Below are 21,059 nucleotides of genomic sequence, written 5' to 3'. Positions count from 1 at the left end.
AGCGCTTTATCATGCGATAAAAATTGCGGTTTTATGAAGTGAACCCTTCAAATTGGTCTCCTCATTTTTGGTTAAAACTCTTTTTACCAATCAAGTCTATTGTATCTTTGAAGTCACCTTTTTGTTTTTTTGTTTCCTCAAGGGGAAAAAACAGCTTCAAGTGTTGTTCTTTTATTGATCCCTGTGAAATTCATTTCTTTCACATCTTTTATTTAATGCAAGTCCAAATATCCTTTCACGTCTCCCCTTCTCACCAATTCATTGTTTCTTAAATTGTAAAGCATGCCTATTTGTTTTTGCTTTATTTCTTTGTTTTGTAGGTATATATATTTGTGGTTTGGGCAAAAAGACCGCGGGGGAGGGGGGGGGGGTTGGGGTGTGGAGGAGGAAGGTTTTTGCTAGGAATTAGCTCCCAAACAGTAAGTAAGCAAGCTAATTAGATAGAAAAGGATAGCTAAGAGGGATAAGTTGTATTATCAAACTGATTGTTCAACAATACAATGCCTTCTTTTGAGAGGAAGGTGCTCTCCAACAAGTCAATTACAAACTTCTCAACAATATTCAACATGATGATTATTCCTCCTAATGAGGCCTATTTATAGAAAAACTCTCATATTAAACTCTAACTTACTCCCCAAGCTACTACTAATAGGCTATGACTAATGTACCCTTCCCCCAAATATTGATTCCTTGCAGATTTGTGAAGGGTTTTGTTTGTCAGTCGGTAATTTAACTGCTATTGATTGTGGAAATTAAGCTAAACCTTTGTGCTTACATTTTGTTATGATTTTTAAAGTTGATTATGTGTGTGGACGATAGTGATAAACGGAGATGTTGAGGGGCGGGGGAAAATGAGAGAAGTATACACTATTTTGAATGTGCACACTGTAGAAATGGAAAGAGAAATATAAATATATAAATGAAATCTAGTTCTAGTCCCTGAAATACTTGATCACTTAGCATCATTTTCTTTTGTGTGGTACTATGTTACTCGGACTCGGGTACCCATGTCCGACACGGGTATGTGTCCAAGTATCCGACTCGGCTATTTTGTGAAAAAATTCTATGATTTTGAACTAAAATAAAGTGCCCAAGTGTCATACCCATGTCCGAGTGTCGAGGGTCCGACACTGGTACTTGAGGTAAAACGAAGAGTCCGAGTAACATAGGTGTGGTATTGGAGTGTTACAGTATTACCTAGGTAAGTATTTTACTCACTCACATACCTTAAGCTACTAAGGCAATCTACAATACACAAGAGAAAAAAGACAAAGTGGTTAGTAGATAATTTATTGGCTGTTATAAAATAAGTGACATCAACAAATTTACCTAGCAATAGAAATGTTACCTTCTACCTCATATTGAGTTTTGTGACAGATATGAGGCACTATACTACATTTTTTTATTTTCATTATTTTATTTATAACTAGATGAATCTTGTGCGATGCACGGCTTGTTTGTATTTTTTAAAACAAATATTTTGTATATTTATTTGATAATTTTTATGATTTTATTCATTTGTTTTTTACTTGATTTTTTATTATAAAATAATAAATCGTAAATATCTTGTCTCATATTTAGATAATTCCTAATACTACCTTCGGTCCACACTAGTTGCAACTTTTTCCATTTTGGGCTGGTCCACGTTAGTTGCAACTTTCCCATTTCTTTCCTTTTGTAGTAAATTTTTAGTGGTAAAATTACAATTTTACCCTTACTTTTTTTTTAAAACACCCTAATTACAAAACTGATTTTATCTAATTAGCTTAAACCCTAACATTAATTAAGTTACCTATTTTCACCAAAATCAACCCATTAGCCACCGAAACCAATTGCAGCCACCTTCATTCTCCTTCATCTTCCTCCTCATCACCATTATTCATCAAATTTCTACATCTTCCTCATCCCCATTTTTTTTTCTCTCTCCTCCTTCAATCATTCCTATTATTTTTCTAGATCTGTGGGTTTGTGGGTTCGTGGATCTTTGGGTTCGTGGGTTTGGTGGTAGGTGGGTGTTTATTGCGGCTCGTCGGTGGGTTCCTGTGTTGGTTGTTTCGGGGGTTGGTGGGTTCGACTGTGGTGGTTTCGGTGTTGGTTGTTTCGGGGTTGGTGTTTCGGTGTTGGTGGTTCGGGGGTCGTTGGGTGTCTGGGGTCGGTAGTTTGGTGGTCGTGGCCGGTGGATTCGGTGGGTTAGGGTTTCAAATCTGTGGGTTTGGTGTGATTCATCGGTGCTGGGTAATTAATATAAATTGGTGGTTGATGGGTTCGTGGGGGTTCGTGGGTTTGGTGGTAGGTGGTTTCTAGGCTCGTCGGGGTGGTTGGTGGGTTTGGGGGTCGTTGGTGCTGGGTTTGCAGGGTTCGGTGGTAGGTGGTGGTGGCGGTGGTGGCCGGTGGGTGGTTTCTCTACAGTCCGGTGGTGGTGGGTAATTAATATAAATTGAGTTGAATTGTTTTTTTATTTTTATTTTATTTTATTTTATTTTTTTATTTTTTTTAAGGTTGGATTAAAACTTAAGCATATACCCTTATCTTTCAATAATCATGCTTATGATCTTTTGCCTCGGCCTCCGCAATCACCCCCAAAGTTGCAACTAATGTGGACCGGAGGTAGTATAAATATATAATATTTTTCATTATAATTAATTTAAACTATCAATTTTTTTTATACTTACGTAGTTATGTGATACTTGAATTTAAAATCTTAATTCTAATTCGTTTATTTTGCTTATGTGACAATTGAATTTTTTTAATTCTAAAAGACATTGCAATTCTCTTTTTGCATGGGCTTAAATATATCATTTTCTTATCCGGCGTTTTAAAATCTCCGTACCTCTCAAAGACGAAAAGTATTAGGTTATGCGGTCTAGAAAAGGGATTCTTGTAAAACTACTTACCTCTTCCCTGAATTTAGCTGTAACACCCCAATGATTCTCTCTTAAAACCTTTAAATACCCTGAACAAAATCCAAGAGAATTAATGGCGTGCTACCGCCACGTGTTCAAACGTTAAGGCTATATCAAACATTAGCAGCGGAAAAACTAAAATCAGTTATAAATAAGTTTCAAAACCAACAAATAAAATCAAATTAAATAAATAATATCAGAGTTTAAATAACTTCAAATTTATAAAAAGAAATATATGCGAACAATAACCAACTCTCCACTCAAAATCCCACCACCTTGATGCAAGTCCAAAGTATGTAAACACTTGTGATGAGTCCGCTCCCCAATATTACAAGTGTAAAGATTGGATTATTACTGGATCATTGAAAGGCGAAGACCATGACCAAAGAAAGACACACAAAGCACGCAATCAGCAAAGCTGAGTACATACAAGCTGCGAAACATGAAAAGAAATCCCTAGCATGCTACTAATAATCAGTCATGACACATTATCAAATTATAGACTCAACACACGACTCAATTGTCAGTTTACTAAGACTTCACTAATTTAGTTAACTCATCATTATTTTAATCATTGGATTAAGCAATAGACAAGGTTGTCCAACGCATGCTCCATTTAGAACATCAATAAAAGAAAAACCCCATGCCTCCTTTCGGAAACATCAATAAAACATCCAAGGGCGCGACTCCGTGACCGTAGTTAGTATGAGATCTCATCTAACTCCTAGTTTTGAAAAGTATTTGAAATAAGAGACTCGTAGATCAGACGGCCTCGAGAAAAGTGAACGGCTAATACGCCGTGTACCCCAACCCCTGATTGTGTTGTCATTACTCCAGATGTGCACAAATTTAGAGTTTTATTGCTCATCCATCTTGCACTTTACGTGATTTACAAGTTTAGACTTGGTGATGACTCATTTGCAAACAACACAATCAATCCATTATTAGTTCAATCACGTAAAACAAACTTTCAAATTTCAATTCTTGATTTATTATTGACAAGCAACATTTATTATTAAATCTAATAACTACCTCGGTGTATAAACACCTTGAGTGCATAAGGCACCCCACAAACTTAACCTCGTCATATAAGACTTAAATTCTTCCTAAACTCATTCTGTTTCCATAATCATGAATGAGTAACTTAGTTTAAAAAAGCGCGCAGTTGAGGCGCAGGCCAAAACGCCTCGGCCTTCCTAGGCGTCGCGGATTCCAGAAGGCGCGCGCCTCAGACCGCCTCCACCAAGGCGTAAGGCGCAACGCCTGAGCCGCCTTACGTTTAGAGGCGTGAGAAAAAGGGGATTGGATTAATTTTTGTAATAAAAACACATTTTTTTCCAAATTAAAGCTTACCCAGTCTTTAGAGAGAGAATTCGAGCAAAAGCCCCTTGTTTATTGAATAAAATCACCTCAATTTGACCCCCAATTTAAAAGCCCTAATTTTTGAAAAACCCTAATTTACGGGTTGCTTTGCAATTGAAAAATTGGTGGGTTTTGCTATGGCAGACCGGAGATCAATCCCCGGTGGTTTCCGGCTGCAGATATATCGGCGGCCTGCACCGGTGAAGCAACCCAGGTATTTTTTTTTTCCATCTATTCTCTTTCTTCGATCCACACTCTTCTCCATTCTTTCTTTTTCTGCTGCCTCTTATTCTCTCTCCTCTGCAGTCTCTGATTCTCTAGTCTCTACCCACCTACAATAAAGTAAATTTTTTTTTTTCTTTATTACTTTTTATTTTATTATATTATTATTATTATTATTACCAAAAAGCCTGCTCCTTTTTTTTTACTGTTAAGCAAGTGACCTGACCACCTTCCCTTTTCTTTACCCAAAAAAAAAATAGTTTAAATTATTTATTATGCTTAAATTTAAGTATTTTAAGAAAAATAATAACAAAAAAACTGTAAAATTTCTTCAAAACAGCACTACGTAAAATAAATTGAAAAAATTATCACTTTAATTTGATTTTTAAATAAATTTTTAATGTCAAAAAAGAAGTTAAATAAAAATAAATTCACATTAAAAAATTTGCGCCTCATATTCAAGAGGCGTGCGCTTTTGCTTTGCGCTTTGCGTCTAGGCTCTAGGGACCCTCGGTGCGCCTCGCGCTTTTTAAAACTATGATGAGTAATAAATTAATTATTTCACCAACCACATACCTTTGCCTCTAAGCGCACCTTTCATATTTAGAGCATAAACAATACTTGCAATATAGAATAGTGCACGTCATACAAAAATCCACAATGTATAACCAAACAATTTAACCCAGTCATCCCTATACATGATACTAAGTTCTCGATCCGTCCTTAAACATGCACCTAAAAGCAAGGTTTCGTAACTCGTACGTACCTTGAATAAACGAATTGGTATGCCACTTTACTATCTAGAAATCACCTTCAATAAACACCTCTCCTAAACCAAACAATAACATCTCAATCAATACCCAATCAATCAAATTTACAGCAATACTAACTTACTTTAAAACCTTCAAAATCCAAATCGAACAACACTTTAAAACCTTCCCTTAAGTTAAAATTAAAGGCTTATATATAGTTCTTTAAATTTTCTTCATAAAAAAACCTTAAAATACACTCTTATACATGAAATTACAGTAAGTTTAAAGTTTAATAAAAATCTGAAAATTATTTAAAAACCCCTAATAGTCTCCCTTTTTAATGGGTGATTAAACCCTCTTTATAAAACATCAAAAGTAGTACTTAGAAACTATTTCCAGCACTTTAGATTAAATAAAAACCCTTCAAAACTTTATCAACACATCACTTTAATACTCAATCAAAAGTCTCCTAGGAAATAATCACTTCCTAAAAAACAACCAACAATTAATATTACCAACCCAAGTAATTTCCAACAATATATCATGATGAAAAACCTCTTAAAACTTCAATAAAAACATATATTTATGCTTAATTAACTTTAAACATAATTAATTTTATTAATCAAACTTCGTTAAAAATAAAAAACTGCCCGAAAATCATATTTAGAGGTTGAATTTGGCCACGAGAGGGTGGTTCTCATCACCGAAGGTGATGAATCTTTCGTAAAACGTTGTTTCCACATGGAAAACACTACTTTTTTTTTGTTTTTTTTTTATTTTTTTTAATTTTTTTTTTATCAAAATCGGATGAGTTTAGAACCTGATCGGGATTAAAACGGGATTAATATTAACGAACGGAAATCTAAAAATTAAAACTCGAATTTACGTGTTCGAAATAATCTAGAATTAAGTTAAACTAATCGGTAGTTATAATCACCAAAATATCAAAACATCATTACTATAAATGCCTTAAATCAATTGTTCATAAAAACCCTAAAATCATGATTTTCAATAATTAAAAACCCTAGGTTATAAAATTTACAAAATCTGAAAATAATGACATTTTTAAAATCTGAAATTAAAAAGTTTAATCATCAAAATACAATTTGATACTAATTAAATTAATTTCAAACAATAAAATCAAAACCCATAAATCAATAATTATAATTATACAAATTAATAAAACAAAGGAGAAAATAAGACTAACCTTTTTATGTGGGAAAATTTTGGGGTTTAATGAGGTATTTATAGGGGAGAATGTTGTAGGGTAAATAGAAAGATTGGGCCTCATAAAATTAATGGGCCAAATGAATGAAATGGACTAAGCTTTAGTTGTATCCAAATAAATTATAGAATGAAGGTTCATAAAATAATTTGTACCAAAATAATTTTTGAGCCAAATTAATAATTTGAATATTTTGAAATTAAATTACAGAAAAATACAAATCAATATTATAAATAAAATTAAATTTCATTTATAACATATTTAAAAATACGGGGGGATTACATTAGCACTGATGGGCACCATTTGGCTAGGCACTAAGTTCATGCCTAACATCACAAGAACCTTGATAACAAGCCAAGTCCATGTTATTCTTTCAATATTTAAGTCAATTTATACATATTCTGTCTTATAGTATGTATGTCTTTAGGGTGCATTAACCATTTGGTTTTCTGCAGGTTCCCAGGAATAGGTATTGGGGTCTGCATCCACCCCCCGTACATGTTGAGGATGTTGTAGAAGATGGCCTGTTGGCTATCCAAAGAGCATCTTTTTTGAAGAAAGCTGGAGTAGAAAGTGCTGTCGACAATGAGTTTCTTTTGAATCCACCAACTAGGGCTGATCTTTTGGATTCAGCATTTAGGAATTTAATTAGGTGAGATGCTTTTTGTACAATTTATATGTAAATTGCTAGCAGCATCTTGGTGATATCAGCTGTGTGTTTGTGAGTTCACTAAAGACGTTACCCTGTAAGATCTTATCAAGTAACACAAAACTGTGGAAAAAGTACAGACATGCAAATTATGTACAGTATTTGTTAGTTGTTACCATCCACCTTATTTGGACAATTTCATGTAGCTTTTCCCTATATATGTCACCACCTTAAGGAGCACACACAAGAAAATATGTCTTCTTCACTAGCTATACACTATAGACAATAGAGGCAAAAGCACCTAATTTAGCCTTTGAACTTGCAGTCTTTCACTAGTGTTAAGCTTCTTTTAAGGTAACTGCTTATTCAAATGATTCATTAGCTCATTTGGACTCTCACAAAGAACGAAGAACTAGTAGAAGGCTTAGCATTAGGTCCCCTCCCCCCCCCCCCCCCCCCCGCCCTTCCCTTTTTTTTTTTGCTTTATGATGGCAGCATTAAGAATGGCAGACGAAAAAACCCGAAGAAAGGAAGAATGTAGACTCTAGGTAAATTGGCAAGGTTATAAACATATTAAATTGCAACTCTTGAGAAACGGAGTTCCGTAAAGAATTAATCTTATTATTCTTCTTAGAAATTGGAGTATGAATTATGATATGGATCAATATAGAAAGTGCTTGGTTATCCCCTCCTTTTCTAGAACTATGAATTAAGAGTTTATCATTGAATCCTCTTGGTTAGCCCCTCCTTTTCTACAACTATGTTGATCTTTTTAAATAATCTATAGGCCAATGAAAAAATTAAGCTCCATTCATTGGTTTAGTTCTTGGTCTGTTAGCAAGAGAGATTAGCTCTATACTGCCACGAGGTCTAGTTGGAGGGTAAAAGGGTGACAAATGAAAAGATATTAGAGGGTAGGAAAGGGATAAACAATGGCTAGCAATGCGAGGAGTGCAAATGTACTAAAAGGGGAGGGAGCGTGGGGTAGTAAAAGTGATCATGATTGGGAACAAAGAATTTCATACTCTTATTGCCCTGTATTGGTGATGTTTATTTCCTTGCTATTTGTTGCCTTAAGACCAACATGCATGTGTGCACCCAACATAAACTTGCATTCAGAATTTCAGATAGGGATTGGTGTACTTGCATATATGTTACATACTCCTCTGCTCCCCAATAGTTGTACCATTGCAATTTGGAACATTTATTAAAAGGTAAAATACTTTTATACCTGATCCTCACATTTTGGAATCACCAAACCATCACCACCCACCCTCAAATGAGTTTGACTACCCAATGACGAACACCCTGTTCCTGAATATGGAATCCACCACCATCACCATTCCATCTGTTGACTTAGCCGCATCATCATCTTTCCACCTGCCTATAGATTTAGATGCTCAATGCCAACTGCTTGGACCCTCACTGCCACAGTGCTACTGATACCATTTGCATGGACCCTCACTGCCATCAATACCATTTGCTTAGACCCTCACCTAATATTTTCACAAACAGATTTTGTAACCAAACTCAATTACATCACAAACACTCATCGTACACCACCAGCGCCAACCCTCACCCACTACTTCATCCTTCACCACAAACAAAGCACTTCGAAGACGGTAATGAAGACCCTTAATTTTGGGACTAAAGCTTTGTTGTTTTTGTTATTGTAGTTGTAATTGTAGTTGTAATTGTAGTTGTAGTTGTTGGAATTGTCCATTAAGGTTTTCCATTTGAGGTTGCCGCAGCTAGGTTGGATGGGGATTTCAAATAATTGCAGTGCTGATGGCTAAGGGAATTAATGATTTTGTAACTGGTGTTGACAGGGTAGAATAGATGATGGTGGACTGGAGGTGTAGCAGGGTTGGGCTGGGTAGTTGTGACTCATTGAGTCATTGGAGTCATGGTTGGATTTTTCTGGGGAAGAATTGAGAGGGTTAGAAGATAGACTGAGAGATTAAAGATGGGAAGGGTGATGTAATCAGGAAGTGGCACTGGCTATTTTGACATCAGAACAGACCAATTTGGGATGCTTTGAAAAATTAAATGTGGTGCAATGTGGAACAGAGAATTTGTAGTTCAGCTCCTGTATGGTTTAATTGGCTTTGATGCTTGGATTTGTTAAATAACTGTGCCGTTTGACACAATCAAACCTGGATGGGTGAGGACATAGATTATAGGGTAAGGTGAGAAAGTGGACCCGCCGAGAAAGATAATGGAGCATAGGAGGAAGGAAGGTTGAGAGTTATCCTGCCTTGCTTCTTAAGTCTTTTTCCTCCTTTGTACAGCAACTTCCCATCCACACCCTCTCTTTTTCGTTTGTTTGTATTTATTCTTACTTCTTTTCTTTTTAGTTGCATCAATATAAAAATTGCGGACTCCTAGGCAATTTTGGAGATGAGAGGGTAGAGAAAGAAAAAAGTAGACCCATGTATTAGGAGAGTGATAGAGACAGTTTATTACTTCCTCCGTTTCGAATTAGTTGCAACTTTGTGCTCCACATGGATTTTAAGACAAAATTTCATAATGGCTGATTAATGAATTAAAGAATAGTAAATTAAGGGTAAGAGAGAGAAAGTGAAGGTAATTAATCAATTAGTAACCACCACCACCAACAGCACCGAGCCCACCCGTCCACCACCGTAGCCCAATTGCAGTCACCTTGAAACCACCCACCTCACACCCTGAAACCACCCCATTTCTACCTAAACTGCCTTGAAATCACCCGATTTCTACTCGAACCACCCTGAAACCACCCACGAACAACCACGAAACCACCCTCTCTCAACCTAATCCACCCAGCTGCCTTGAGCCACCCCAAACTAGCCCATCCACCTCGAAATCCATCAGATTTAAACGATTGAGAGGGGGAGAGAGAGGAACAACGGAGGAGGAGGAGGCGACGGCGACTTTGACACTGGTGATGAGCATTGACGTGTTGAAGATGGTGATGGGTAGATGAAGTGACGGTGACGGTAAAGGTGGTGGTCTGATTATTTTGTGGGAGATGAAGATGGAAGTTGAATATTTTTTATGATTGTTGCTTTAATTGGGTGGTATTATTATGTTAAATAAGTTAGATTAGGAATTTAATGAAATCCGATTTGAGCAACTAATTGTGTATACAAAATCTCTAGTAAGGGTATTTTTGTACTTTTATTGAAAAAAACTTACTAAAAAAGGAAAAAATGGAAAGTTGCAACTAATGTGTAGCAACCCGTTTTGGCAAAAATTGCAATTAATATGTAACGGAGGTAGTAATTAAAAAGGAAAGTGATGCATCTAAAAAAAAGACGGAGGAAGTATGTTTTGTTATGTGATGTGTGGCTGTAACCCTTTAAATACATAGCTAGTCTTACAATGGAAACAATGAATGTCTGGTAAGTTCTATGATGCATGTATAGTTGTAATGTCAGCTCTTAGAGCATCAACTCATTCTAATTTATGAACTTCATTTACATTATTTCTTATTCCCAAAAGATTGTCAGTGTCCCCCTGTTCAAGTCCAATTTCCAGATCCTTTTATAATGTGTCTAGGTACTCTGATCTGTACTTGTATTCGTGTTCTTGCATCATAGATGGGTTATACTCTATTAGCTGCTCTAAAGCAATTAAATAAACTGTGTTTAGAAGTCCAAATATTGAATCCTGTGAGAGAATATGAAACAATGGTCTCTTCACTTGACGTTTTCTTATTTTCAACCTTGTTCATAAACATTTTCTTTCTCCAGCAATATTTAATAACCAGTATTTTTATGTAACTCATTCCCTCATAAAAACAAGATATACCATGAAGTTGAGGGAATAAATTATACATGTTTATCCTAGCTAAAATAAGTTCATTTTTCACATATTATTTCTCTGTATCACACTCTTTGTATTTATGTATGTTTAATGTCTCTCTTAGGTATCTCCTGGTAATGCGACATAAAGATCTTAATCAGCCAGTGAAGGAAGGAGTTGACACACTTCTAATGTACCTATACAGAATACTTAATTGCGCTGAAGATATGGAGAAACTTGCATCTTCTGAAAATAGCTGTGTTGTAGTACGCATTCTTTTTCCTTGAACCTCTTCTTTTTTCCCTTAATGACTGTATTGGAGTTCTCTTCTGTTTTTATGTAGGTATTTCTTTTACATTGGTGGTTCTTATTAGAATATATTGATGACTGGGACAATTGGCCACTAAAACACTGTACATATGACCTTTTTTTTTGTATATTTTCCATGTAGAGGTCAATTCATGTGCAATGCTGCTGTTGAATTTTGGTGATTACCAAACATCGTTGAGCTGTAAATGCAAATTAACAGCCTTTGTGGAACCTCTGAAGCCTTTTGTTAGCGAACCTATTTAATTATCAGCTATACCCAACTCATCTATATTTCCATAGAGCTTTAGAATATTTTCTTGCATCACCTTGCAATGTAGTATTGGCCATGAGCTTATGTTAAAGCTTGGCTTCTAATATTCTGTGCTGCTTATTTTATAAATATTTTGTAATATAATTGCTGTGAAAAAGGTCATGCCAATTAGCTTTATTCTTATTCTTGCTCATCATAAATCTATCAGGTGATTTTCTTTGTGATAAGAGCCTTACTTCATGAGGAGTAAGGAATGTATTATGCTGAAATTTATCGAGCACCATTTCATATAATTTTGTACTAGAATTTGACGTCAAAGAGTCTTCTTCCAAGACCTTATTCTCATAACTATTTGTAAAGAACTGGTCAAAAAGTATTGTAGAAAAATTGGTGACCTCTTGCTTTAAATCTTACATTATGAATATTGCAAGGTATTGGCTTCCAGTGTTTGATTAGAAAGTTGAATTCTAATTATTATAAACTTAGTATACCAGTTACCCAGATTGATACATAAAAAATAATATTAAATATAGTACTATTATATAGAATTCCTGAGAACTGAAAGCTTTATTGCTTTGAGCTCTTTAATTTATGTGTCTCATCCACTGGAGAGGATTTTATTGATCTGTACTTAATTGATTTTCTTGTCTACAATGTAATTTCTTTTGTAATGTATACAAAGGAAGAATACATGACAAGTGTAAGTTAATGCTCCTTTATGTGTTGATACGATATTGCCCTAGAATCAATTATAGTTAAACTGAGTACATACCCTCTCCTATCAGTGTTATCTTAACCAATCATATTGATAGGAAGCTGCAAGGAACCAGCCCAATCAGCCCAAGCCTGTGATCACATGTGCTCAAAGGAAGGCCAAAATGGGTGCAACAGCTACCTGAGTGCTGAAGTGGAAAATCAGTTATTAGTTTGTTAGTGTTTTTGGGCAATAAAGTAATTTGTGCTTAAGTTGTTATTCGCTATTAGCTGGATAGACTTTGTTAGTTTGTTACGCAAGATGCTTATAATAAATAGAAGGAATGTAGGAGGGAAGAGGTCAACGTTACAAGGTTCGCGGTATGGAGCCACGAATCGCGATCTGATTCGTGCGAACCGGAACACGGAACAAACGCGACCTGGGTCGCTGGTGGTAGCGAACCATAACGCTGAAGGTGGCGACTCCTAGTTGTGGCTGAGCAAACACGGTTGTTCTTCCTCTGCAACCTTTAATGTTTTTTTTCCCGACATTTTTAATGTAGTTTTCTCTCTCTTTCTTCTTTAACGTGTATTTTCTTTTTTAATTTATGAAGTTTTTGACTTTTTTCTCCCTCCTCTCTCCTGATTTACCTAGCAGTAACATATTTTTTTATTTTATTTTATTTGTGCACACTAAGGGTGGCGGCTAGGGTTTTGTTTTACTTGGTAAAAAGCTTAAAGGCCTTAAACCTATATATGTCTCTCAACAACTTGGTCTTTTTTTAAAAAAACAACTTGGGCTTTTTATTTTATTTACTTTTTTTAGCAATCCACTCACCTAGATATAAAAATCTTTCAATAAAAATCACCTATATAATTTTTTTATTAATTTAATTATTTCGTACCCAATTGTACCGGATTCACCACGGGTAGCGTTCCGCGTATTCGTTTTCGTACCACGTTTCGAATCGAATCCCGTCCCATGTAACGTTGGAAGAGGTATCCAGAAAATTGAGAAGTAAACACTAGGGAGAGAATCCTTCCTCTTGAAAGGAGTTATATTGTTGATTTCTCTGGTCATCAATACAAACACTATTGCGGGCTTTGGGCCTATTTGATTACTCAACTTTGTTGTTTGGAATTCTCTGTTTAAATACCAGTTCCTAGCAGAAGCTATCTACAGCTTCTCTTTCCTAAGCATTTTCTCCCTTTCTTTCCCCTAAATTTTCAATTCTTGACCTATAGTATCTCCTATAGTCCTAGTTTCTCAACCCTTCTTTGTTAATCTGTCTTTTAATGTGCAATTTCGCTGCAGTTTTAGTTTACAGCAGAAATTATAAGTTGGAGAAGATAGAAGAGTTATTGTTTTATTCTGACAAGCATTGCTGTTTTCCAAAATATCATATTTTTGGGAACAAAAGCAATAACCTAATGTGAATAAAATTGGTAAGAGTTGGTTTTTGAACCTGGTTATTACTTGAAGAATTAGATAGCACATGCTAAATGTAGGAACCCATATAGAGGTGGCTTAAATAAATTGAATTCTTCTCTGCACCTGATCATTTCTGTATTCAATGTTCTGCTTTGCCTATTGTCACTGGAATTAGAAGGAACCTCGACTAAGATAAACCGCATCCAATTCTTGCTACGGAGTAGTATTTTTTTAATTTTACTTTTTTTTTTAAAAAAAAAAAAAAATTAAATTGAGAGGCTTCTGCCCCTTCCCTACCTGTGCGGCCATGGCATTGTAATACACTTGTCAGCAGGTCTGAATTTTTATGAGAGGATTTTTGTTGGTCTAATATTTTTGTTGGCTTGATTAATATTTGGGCTCCAAGAAAGTTTACATTATGCAGTCTTTGTGTTTGTCAGAAACTCAGAATCTTGAAGGCTTTCTTTAAAAGCCTGTTTGATGTATGACTATAAACGTTGCATGTTCAGTGCAGGAGGAATTGGAATCTTTACTAGAAGAATCTGGGCATTTGAGGACCCTAGCTTTTCTATATGCGAATAAAGGAATGAGCACTAATGCATTAGCTATTTGGCGTGTTTTAGCTAGAAATTATCCGCTTGGCGTTCACCAAGATGTTGCTGATTCATACAACGCGAGTGATTCAAATTCAATACCAGTTTTCAGCAAGGAAACTGCAGCCATTGAAGCGTCTAAAATACTTGAGGAGTCCGCTGACGTTGAGTCGATTCTGCAGCATCTTGGATGGGTATTTATTCGTGTAAAGTTCAATTGATGATTATATATTTGGTGTCCAACAGTGTATTTTATCCATGTCTAGATTGCAGAAGTTAATGAGGAACTTGCCGTTCGCGTTTTAACATCTCAAAAACGTACCAGCCAACTTCCACCTGGTAGGATTTCTGCTTCATATAGGCAACTTGTATTTGTTTTGGTCATGTAGTTTACGACTTTAAGTTGCATTTTTTGCCCACTCTTGCATGAAGTCATGATTTGTATACATGGAGAAGATCATTGATTTGAGTTCTTTTAGGGTAAAGATACCGATTGTAGATTTCATGGGTAAGTTGTAATTTTGCTTCCTTGTTTTTTGCATTTTATATTCACTTCATGCATCTGCATATTGTCCTTTAAACTTTGGAATGAATGTGTGTATATTTTGGTATATCTCCTTTACATTTTATTATTCCCTTTGTCTTTGTCTATTAAGTTGACACACCTTGGTCGGCATAAATTTTTCGTCTTATTTTATTGTGTGATAGTTGATAGTGGGGTAATAGTGGGTAAAAAGTAAGGTGAGAGAAATATTTAAAAAATGAGTGGGTCCTTGCCATTTATGGAGAGAAAGGTTGTGTCAACTAAATAGGATACCTTTTATATGGAAAATATTTCAACTAAACAGGGATAGGGAAGTACTTGACAATTGTTTGTTGTCGAAGTCTCTCAAAAAGTCAAAAGCATGTCAATACTTTTTGCAATAACCTAGACACCTCAAGCACCCTAGAAGAACATCTAGTACGGAATATTTGACTTAAATTTTGACTATAATCTCATTATTTAGGTAATATTCCAATGTGGTTGGACACACAATCACTAAGTAGACTTGATTATTTCATAATAATATACATATTAATGTGGAAACTACCCATAGTAATATAGGATTACCAAATTCACTAAATGCATTTCATATACTCGTAGTTGCACCATTTCCCTAAAATGAAAAATATCTGCATCATTTCCTTATTATATATATATATATATATATATATATATATATATATATATATATATATATATATATATATATATATATATATATATATATTGTTTTTACTCGATATTCTCTCTATAGGATAGGATGACCTATTACCCCCACTTTTCGTGTGGGGGGCTAATATTCCATTAATTCATGTAACCTTCCATGCTTACAAGACTTTTACAGGCAACTTCTTTTTCTTCTAAATTATTTTTGAAAATAAAAGAGATATAAAATTAATTATAGCTTAATAAATTCAAGCGCCGCATTAAAAAAAAAAATAAAAAAAAACCTTAGAAGTGTGATAGAGAAGTTATACAAATTAAATACATATATTATCATTTGATATTTTGGGAGTTTTATCCAAGTGTATACTATTTCCTCTGTCCCATAATATAGTGCTTAGGCGTCATAATTTATAAACTTTGACAAAAAATTCTCACTAATATATACAAAAGATGTAGTCATGTAAGATATCATAAGATTCATGTCAATATGTTGTACTCCCTTCGTCCCTTAATACAAAGCCTCTTTCTAGCATTTATTACTCACAATATAAAGAGAAAGAGGTTTTTAATTTAGGGACGGAAGGAGTATTATAATATCAACTTTTTATAATTTTTTGTTAATATACAATTAATGATATTGATGATCAAAAGTATGTCTTGAAGATTGTGGAAAATGAAATTGGTATATTTGTGATAATTTCTCATAACTTTGTTGAGTGTTCACTATGGAGTGTGGTTTCATGCATTTGCTGTAAAATAGATTACTGTCCTTGGAAGGAAATTTTTGGTTACTCATTATTTCTACATGTGTTTATTAATGCAGATGATGTAATTGCTGCTATTGATCCAAGAAAAATAGAGATCCTTCAAAGGTATGAAGCTATTGTAATTAGTGATGCATGTTTGTTATTGCTCAGAAAAAAAAAAAAAAAAAAAAAAGTGATGCATTTTTTTGTCCAGTTATCTTGGACATAGCAGTAATTATTCCTGTTTTGTAGCACTAGTACATGTTGGTGCATAAAAATGTAAGAAAAAGAGGGTTTAATGTTCAAAGAAACACTTTAGATAAATGGAATATAGAGTTTTGTTTAAGATAGACTATTACCTTTATTTTGATCAAAGTAAATCTAACTTTTGTGTGTATGAATATGTAAGTTCCATATAAGTTAGCTATGTACATGGGGTAATCCTAAAATAATTTATTTTGGTTTATGTGTGATACATTCAGGTTAGATAAATAGGCTTGAAGACTTCATATCTAGTCTTGGATAGAAATTTTTTGTAGAGAAATTTTGGTGTCCTTTCCTTCATGCTATGCACTTCTTTTTGGGAAGTGCAAAATAATTGCAAAATTGTTTAATTTGACTGATGGTTCTCTCTCTCTCCTTGTCAAATGGCTCCATTTTATCTGTCTCCTCTAAAATTCATAAATATGTTGCTGTTTCACACAAAAAGTCTGCTACACCCACTCTTTCTTCAAAGGCTTACAGGTCCTTTTTTCAAAAAAAATTATATTTCTTATATAAATTACTTCCTCCGTTCTATTAATATTGCAACAATGGACTTTTTGCACTATTCATCACTCTTGTTTGACCATATAATATGAGTTATACGTTAAGCAAAATATAGTCAAGTGAGATCTTGTTGGATTCGTCTCATAAAATACTTTCACAATATCAACTTTTTATAATTTTTACTCTTACACAATTATAGATATTTAGCATATAAAATGTGTTTTGGGATGCGTAATTTCCTCCTTGTTGCAATATTAACAGAACGGAGGAAGTATTATTTATTCATTTTTCAATTAAAATTTTAAAACGTAAGGTGTGCTTTATATTAGTTATTCTTTTACCTTGGGATGTTATTACCATAATTTGAACTTCCAGGCCTCTTATGGCGCAGATATCTGCAGTGGTTGATTGAAGATCAAGACTTTAGTGATACTCATTTTCATACATTATATGCTCTTTCCCTTGCCAAAACTGCTCTTGAAAGTCTGGAAACAGATGCTACTCAGAATGCTACTAACAAAAGCATGAGGCAACCAAATACATGTATACCTGGAAGAAATTTGTCATCTGAAAATCCTGTTAGGGAAAGACTACAAATCTTTCTTCATTCTTCCGATCTGTATAATGCAGAAGAAGTTCTTGAGTTAATTGAAGGCTCAGACTTATGGCTAGAGAAGGTGACACATAATGTTTTTAGTATTGGATTTATGTGGAAAAATTCTTTGGTTAATAAGTTAATGTACTCATTATGATTGATATATATATTTTTTTGTTTAGTTTGGTGGGAATATTTCCGATTTGGGATAGTTTTTGGATGGTGGGAGTTTGTGTGTTTGTTTGGTGTTTTTTTTTTTTTTTTTGGGGGGGGGGGGGGGGTCACTTCTCACACTAATAATGCTCTGATATCTATAATGGTTCAGCTGATAAGTATTTATGCCTTTTCTTATGAATCAATGATAGGCTTTGTTCTCATATATCTTATTTGCTGGACTAGGTTTTTTTGTTTATTTTTTTTTGTGATTAAGATAATTATTTTTTAGATTTCCTAAAAAAAAAGATAATTATTTTTTAGTAGTTTTCCCTCATACAGTTAAAGATTAAAACTGAAGTTGACTGATGAGACTCAATTTTAATTTCACTTAATAAAGCTGATATTCACTGAAGATTAGCTTTTTTAAGTTGTAGAAAATGTGCCCAGTCTTCTACTTTCAGTATGATGATCAAGTATCTATTCCTCTGTGACAGGCTATTTTATACAGGAAGTTAGGACAGGAAACATTGGTTCTTCAAATATTGGCACTGTGAGTATATTTAAAACAGTTATCTTTTCCCTCAAAGTCTACTAATAATGTATTGATTGTATATTATCAAGGCCTGGGTATATCTTAGATGTCTGTTTTGCATTTGGTGGTTAAGTATTTTCTACTATATTATTGGAGGGGTGTGTTTAAAGTGATGGAGAATAATATAAGGAATTTTCAAAACAATAACTGCATATGGCTTGAAATGCATCTGAGAAACCAAGAATTGTTGTAGTATTGGTTATGGTGGAGCATGCATAGCATAAGTTGTGGTGATTTCTTTCTGCTGGATAAGTGGCTGGCATGGGTGGTCAATGAATTAAAAAGCCTATATATATATATATATACACACACACAATCATTCTTGCATGCGTACATAAGTCTGCACCTGCCTTCATTCACGTGCTTGTGTTTATTTTGTAGTGTTTAAAATGGTGATATTTGCTTCTCGAATGTAGTATTGTAGTGGAAGAATTAAACTTAGCTTTGTGCAAGATAACAAGAATTATTCCAATGTAAAGCATTTGAAAGGATTTTGAGTAGACTTCTTGGAGAGAAGAATAGGAAAACTAGCTGCATTAAAATCCAAATAGAAATGCTGTTGGGTACAAAATTCAATTAGTAATCTATAATAAAGTATTCAAAGAATGCATTGTAGTCAATTAAATCTATGTTAATAAAGTATTTAAAGAAAGCTTAACCAACTTAAAACATTAAAATTTCAATCTCAAAATCAACTATGCTAGACATCAATTAATAATAAGATTAAGCATTAATGAAGATTATCACTAATTACTAAAGCAATAAATCATTAAGTAATCACACAAAATTACCAAGGAAAGCAAGTAAATCGAGGAAAAGTGCAAGAAATTACTGAAAATTGGAGAACTTGTGATGTGGATTAAACCACGGAAAGGGATATTAGCAATTAGGGTTAAACCTAATTCAAAATATTTTGATCTTTTCGACTAAAACAAGAAGAAAACTCACACGAGTCTATCTCACAATTAATTTTCTTAAACTCAAAACATCTCTAAGTTTTCATTAATAAAAACAAATATTTATAGGCATACAATCTCACGCTTGATAAGATAAATAAACTTAAAAGATAAAATTAAATGCTAACACTCTAATAATATTTTATAAAAAGATAAATATTCCTAATCTTTATCCTAAGTAAATCATAGTAATATGGAAAAATAAATGCTAAAGAAATAAATCTAGACTCTTGAATTCTTGATGCTCAATCCGCATCAACTTGTATTGAAAGCTTGATTGTATAACAATGGTGATCCACTTTTCTCTCTACTTAGTCTAGCATCAAACCTAAAAATATTAATATAGATATCCTCTAATTACATGAGATTTTCATGTATACCCCCTAAAATTTCCCAAATATAAAGCTAGAAACAAAGATTAAAGTCTAGATCAATACGACATGCACTCTGCTGGTCAGGAGCAGCCGCTCCTCTTCTGAAGCACAAATTCCTTCAAAACCCGGAGCAGGCTCTCCATAGGCCAGAGCGTTGCTCCAGGCCTTCTTCTCAAAGGGGTCTTCACCAATATGGAGCAGGTGCTCCACTCCTTAGCGCGTTTGTTCTTCGCCTGTTTTACTCCTTGCTTTGGTCTTCCTTGCTAAGGGCCTTCGGGGGGTTCCCATCATCATGATACCTTGCAGTAAAAAGTTCCAAAAGCAACCTACAATAAGTTCTTGTGCAACAATATAAGCTAAAAGGGTATATAAAGGAAATGGAAGAAAAAAAAGGGTAAGAATTTCTAAAAATCAGTATGAATTTCTGAAAATCATGTAAAATAGAGCATGCTAAGAGCATGATAAGGAAACTGAAGAAGAAATACTAAAAATGCCTTGAATGGGGTATAAATATAAGAGAAAGGGACCAAATTTAGGGGATATCCCGGTAGAAAAGTGGTCCAATAGACCACTTATTATAGAATAAAATAAAAGGAAGCATACAAAGTAGTGTCCTATTTTGTTGGATGACATTATCTGGGACTTAACTTATGTTGCTAAATTTTAGTTTCATATGCATGCTCACAAAGTTCCTTGAAGTGTTTTTGGCAAATATTTCTGATCACTGATAATTTGTTGTTAATCTATCAGGAAGCTAGAAGATAGTGAGGCTGCTGAACAATATTGTGTAGAACTTGGCAGACCAGATGCCTACATGCAGTTAGTTTTCCATACACTGTCTCCTATGTCTATAGCTAATTATCTTATAGATTGTGTCTATTGTGTTTTGTAATTTTCTTCTAATTGATTTTTAAATATCATGAATATCAGGTTGCTTGATATGTATTTAGATCCACAGAACGGCAAGGAGCCAATGTTTAACGCTGCAGTTCGTCTTCTTCATAATCATGGAGAATCACTTGATCCTCTGCAAGTCCTAGAGGTATTTGATCAAGACCTCCTGTTCCAAATCAAAACTAAACACCGAAAATATGAACATCCTTATAGGGAAGTCAATTAGTATTTTTTTTATTTTAATAATGGAAAGGTACACGGATACTAGCTATCCCCCTATTGTAGGGAAGACTGCTAGAATCTAAAAGTCTCACTATATCAGGGAAAGACTGATAGACATAAAATATACTCCCTCCGTCCCCAAAACTTCGACTCTTTTGGCCTAATTTTAGTCCCAAAATGATCGACCCATTTGCATTAAAATACCCACCAATTTACAACAATATTTGTACAAATTTAGATTCCCCATATAAAATTTTGTTTTTTCATGTATTTTTAATACTTTATATCTCTACTTTTTTACAAAGCCCATGTAAATTTATCTTTCCAATATGTTTTTATTTCTTTTTAT

The 21,059-nt window shown here is 34.2% G+C and overlaps 1 protein-coding gene across 1 annotated transcript in view; it reads left to right on the top strand.

Moving 5' to 3' along the window:
• Window positions 1–21,059, top strand: part of LOC145636021 (vacuolar sorting protein 3-like) — a 42,122-nt gene that overhangs the window by 5,277 nt on the left and 15,786 nt on the right. The window contains exons 3-11 of the mRNA XM_081687460.1: window positions 6,920–7,116; window positions 11,024–11,165; window positions 14,119–14,391; window positions 14,464–14,536; window positions 16,231–16,279; window positions 17,313–17,598; window positions 18,167–18,222; window positions 20,345–20,413; window positions 20,525–20,636. Coding sequence (XP_081543586.1) covers window positions 6,920–7,116; window positions 11,024–11,165; window positions 14,119–14,391; window positions 14,464–14,536; window positions 16,231–16,279; window positions 17,313–17,598; window positions 18,167–18,222; window positions 20,345–20,413; window positions 20,525–20,636 — 1,257 coding nt within the window. The remainder of the gene's footprint in view (window positions 1–6,919; window positions 7,117–11,023; window positions 11,166–14,118; window positions 14,392–14,463; window positions 14,537–16,230; window positions 16,280–17,312; window positions 17,599–18,166; window positions 18,223–20,344; window positions 20,414–20,524; window positions 20,637–21,059) is intronic.

Source organism: Chenopodium album, chromosome 6 (genome assembly GCF_948465745.1).
Source record: "Chenopodium album chromosome 6, dcCheAlbu1.1, whole genome shotgun sequence".
Classification (NCBI taxonomy): Eukaryota; Viridiplantae; Streptophyta; class Magnoliopsida; order Caryophyllales; family Amaranthaceae; genus Chenopodium; species Chenopodium album.
The sequence above is the reverse complement of the archived record's forward strand: the minus strand, read 5'-3'. Positions and strand labels throughout refer to the sequence as shown.